Here is a 3827-nt window from a genome sequence, read left to right on the forward strand (position 1 = left end):
CCAGGGAGCGAGCTGGGACGGGTGTGGCCGGCAGAGGCAGGAGAGGCAGGACTGCTGGAGCTTGGGGATACACTGGGTGGGGACGCGGCATCTGTGGGTGACAGGCACGGGTCAGGGCTGCCAGCCTCAATGTCCCCAGTCTAGAACCAGCTAAAGCCCACATGCTTCTGTGGCCATCTATGCGGTCTGGCTTTTCTGCCACCTACACAAGGTTGTTCCCTTGGCCTTGATCGGGTGAACTCCTACTCATCCACCAAAGCCCTAGCTTCTATGCCCCTTCTTCCAATAAGTTTCCCTTGCCTTCTGTTTGGATTGCTACAATCTGACCCGAATCTTCTCCCCTGATCCCCTGGAAATCAGGGGGTTATCTTTCTGTCTTTACATGACTGAGGACTCTCACGGACAGGCCAAATCAATTTCCTTTCTCATCCCAGAAGTCTTTCCAACAGACCACGCCCTCTCCAGCTCACACACCCTCCATGACTCCCTACTGCCGTCTAATATATGCCTAGCTCTTTGGCCTGATCCATCACTCACCTGACCCGCTACCGGGCCTGTTCTCAGGGTTCAGGCCCCTCGTCTGCTCCCCTGCACCTGTCTCTGCTGCAAACTCCCATGCTGCAAACCTCCTAGCAATCAGGTCATTCTATCCTCCAAACTAGCCCGGGAGGCTGTGTGTGTGTGTGTGTGTGTGTGTGTGTGTGTGTGTGTGTGGTGGGAGGGGTGCACCTACCTGCAGGAGCGTCTGGGGCTGGGCTGCGACAGGGCGTCGTGGGACTAGGGGACAGGCTGTGGGAGGGCGAGCCGGGGAGACTCTCGCTGGAGGACAGCGAGTGGTGCAGCCCGGAGGAAAAACTGCGACTACTATGCAGCACGGACGTCTGCTTCGAGATCTTCTTGAACAGAGACTTCCGCCTGGAGACCGGCAGGGAGGAGGTGCGGGTGGGGCGGTGAGAAAAAGAAGGGGAAGCCACGCCCTCCCGGGCCACGCCCCATTACGGGCCACGCCCCCAGCGGCTGCGCATGCGCCTGAGCAAGCCTCTCACCTGTCCTGGGTCTCCCTCCGCCGGCTGCGCTTGCTCCTGCGCGCCATGCGGCCCTTGGCCGCGTTCTTGCGGGCGGGCCCCACCTTGATGGACGTGTTCTCCAGGGCGGTGGTCCGCAGGGATATCTTGTTGCCACTCTACGGGGTTGGGGAGGGGACAGAGGGTCAGGGGTCGCCTATGTGCTTCTCACTTGTCGCCTAGCAGAGTCCCTTCACTCCTGCCACCTGCTGGGACGCAATGACCTCGATGGTTCGTTCACCCAGCTAGTGACCCACGGGACAATCAGCTAACGACGGCCTTTTCTCTCCCTAAAAGATCTGTCATCTTGGGATCAGCAGGTGGCGTGGTGGTTAAAGCGCTGGACACGTCCACATGGCCGACTACGGTTCGAGTCCCGGACCTGGTGGCTTGCTTTCTCACTTTCCTTCTATCGCTTTCTCCCTGTGTCTCTCTCTCTCCGGTCAAATTAAAATAAATAAATGAATTTTAAAAAATAAAATAAAATCTGTCATCTAATGATTCAGGAACACAGATTTAAAGAGAGCCCTCCCTCTCCCAAAAATCCCAACATCCTGAGACAGCAGATGGTGTCATGGTTAAGGTGCTGGACTCCTGCATGGCAAACCTCGGTTCAAGTCCCAGACTTAGAGGCTTAAAACACGCCGGGCGGGACCAGCAGATGGCTAATGGCCACATCACTGGGCTCCCATATAGTCGACCACGGTTCGAGTCCTGGACCTGGTGGCTTGCTTACATTCTTTCCCTCTCTCTTCTTTTGCTCTGTCCCTCTCTGGTTAAGTTAAAATAAATACATAGAGTTAAATAAAATAATTAAGAAAAACCTCCAACGTCTAATGGTCAACACCCATCAGATCCTGTCCTCCAACTCTGCCTTCCTGCCTACTCCAATCATTTGCCCTCCACCTCCCTGTCTACCCACTTCTTAACTAACGGCCCGCCACTCATGGGGCCAAAGACACACGCCCTATCTTCCACCCAGCCAGTGAGCCACCTGCCCAGTGGGTGCTTTGGCTGAGATCTGGTGAACTCCTACTCATCCATCAAAACCCTAGCTCCAATACTCCTTCCTCTAGTACGCTTTCCTTGCCTTCCCTCTGACCCGGAACCCAAACATCCATCTCGCCAAAGCAAAAGGAAATATCCCCACAAGGGCCTTGACTGGATTCAACCCCAGCTGAATGGATTCAGGGTGGGCTGCAGGGAAGGGGTGCATTGGAAGGCAGGGAGGGCTTCCTGGAGGAGTTGCTTGGAGGGATAAGGGTGGATGCTATGGAAGGAAGACTATTCCAGTGGGATGCAAGCCCTGGGAGGGACAGCCCGGCCACACCTTCAGCAAGAGCTCCACGACGTCCATGTGCACCAGTCCCAGCACGGATTCCCCGTTGATGTGCGTGATGAGGTCACCGGCACGTAGGCCCGCCTCCTGGGCGGGGCTTCCTTCTTCCACACTCTGGAGGCGGGGCAATGGGAGGGTCAGCGGATTGCGCAGCGTTCCTGGAGACAGACCCCAGCCTGCGGGGACCCCCAGGAAACTGCTGCAGCTTGTCCTGCCTCAGTTTCCCTGATGTGGAGAGCGACTCGGGGTGATCGATCACGGGGTGAATGGTTCATGAGGTTGAAAGATGTTCCCTGACTCGGGTAGGAGGGATAATGCATAAAGCGTGTCCCTGCAGGTGGCATGGCAGTTAAGGGCGGTGGACTTCCACAGGGCCAATGGTGGTTTGAGTCCCAGACCTGGCAGCTTGTTTTCTCACATTCTCACTCTGTCCCTTTCTGGTTAAATTAAAATAAATAAATAAAGTTAAATAAGATCCTTCTTTTTTTAAAGAAGGAATTACTTATTTAATTTTATTTATTCAATTATTTTTTTTATTCAATTATTTTCATTTCACCAGAGAAAGACAGACACACAGAGAGAAGGAAAGTGAGAAAGCAAGCCACCAGGTATGGGACTCGAACCGTGGCCAGCTGCGTAGGAGTGTCCAGCACCTTAACCACCACACCACTTGCCAGCCCATTAATAAGGTAATTCTTAAAAAAAAAAAAAAGAAAAAGAAAAAAAAGAAAAGACCCACTGTCTCTGCTGTCTCTCTGTCTCGTAACCAACAGGGACTGAGAAAAATCCGGGGGCACCCCCTCCTCGCCCCACCTCTTCCTCCTAATCCCTAAAATGAAGCTCTCCTAAAGAAGGGACTTCTCCCAGGCATAGCCAGGACTCGAACCCAGACCCTGGCTCAAATGGATCCCCCTGATCCCTAGCTCTGTCTCACCCAGACCACGTGGTGCACAGTGTAGACGTCGCTGTCGCCCATGTAGACGCGGATCGCCCGCAGGCTGAAGCCGTATTTCTTGCCTGAGCTGTGGATGACAATGGGGGGCCGGAGGCTGCCGCACACCGGGGACGGGTCTCGGCTGGGCGACGAGTCTCGGGATGATGGGTTCGAGGACAGCGAGCGCGGGGACAGGGGGCTCATGAGGGGGCCGCCACTGCCGTCATCTGCAGGGTTCAGGAAGGGGGGTCAGACCCGAAAGGACACGCCTAAGATCTTCCCACCACGACGCCCCATGGGCTGCTTCCCCGCAATCCTGGGTCCCCCGCGGACTTTGCGCCAGGAGCGCCCCCTGCTGGAAACACTGACTCCTGCAGCTCCCTTCCCCGCCCATCACCCCCAACCTCACCAGCTCAGAAGACTCAACCCTGCTGGTTAAAACGGGTGTGTGTGTGGGGGGGGGGGGGGGGGGCCCCCCGTTAGCGGAACG

General features: G+C 55.7%; 1 protein-coding gene across 1 annotated transcript in view; it reads right to left on the bottom strand.

The window, feature by feature from the left end:
• The window catches only part of MAST3 (microtubule associated serine/threonine kinase 3), a 37463-nt gene that overhangs the window by 1909 nt on the left and 31727 nt on the right, over positions 1–3827 (bottom strand). The window contains 5 exon segments of the mRNA XM_027771276.1: positions 1–91; positions 734–915; positions 1047–1183; positions 2395–2517; positions 3338–3564. The exon segment at positions 1–91 is cut by the window's left edge and continues 1909 nt beyond it. Coding sequence (XP_027627077.1) covers positions 1–91; positions 734–915; positions 1047–1183; positions 2395–2517; positions 3338–3564 — 760 coding nt within the window.

The sequence above is a fragment of the Tupaia chinensis genome, unplaced genomic scaffold (genome assembly GCF_000334495.1).
Source record: "Tupaia chinensis unplaced genomic scaffold, TupChi_1.0 Scaffold000201_1, whole genome shotgun sequence".
Taxonomy (NCBI): domain Eukaryota; kingdom Metazoa; phylum Chordata; class Mammalia; order Scandentia; family Tupaiidae; genus Tupaia; species Tupaia belangeri.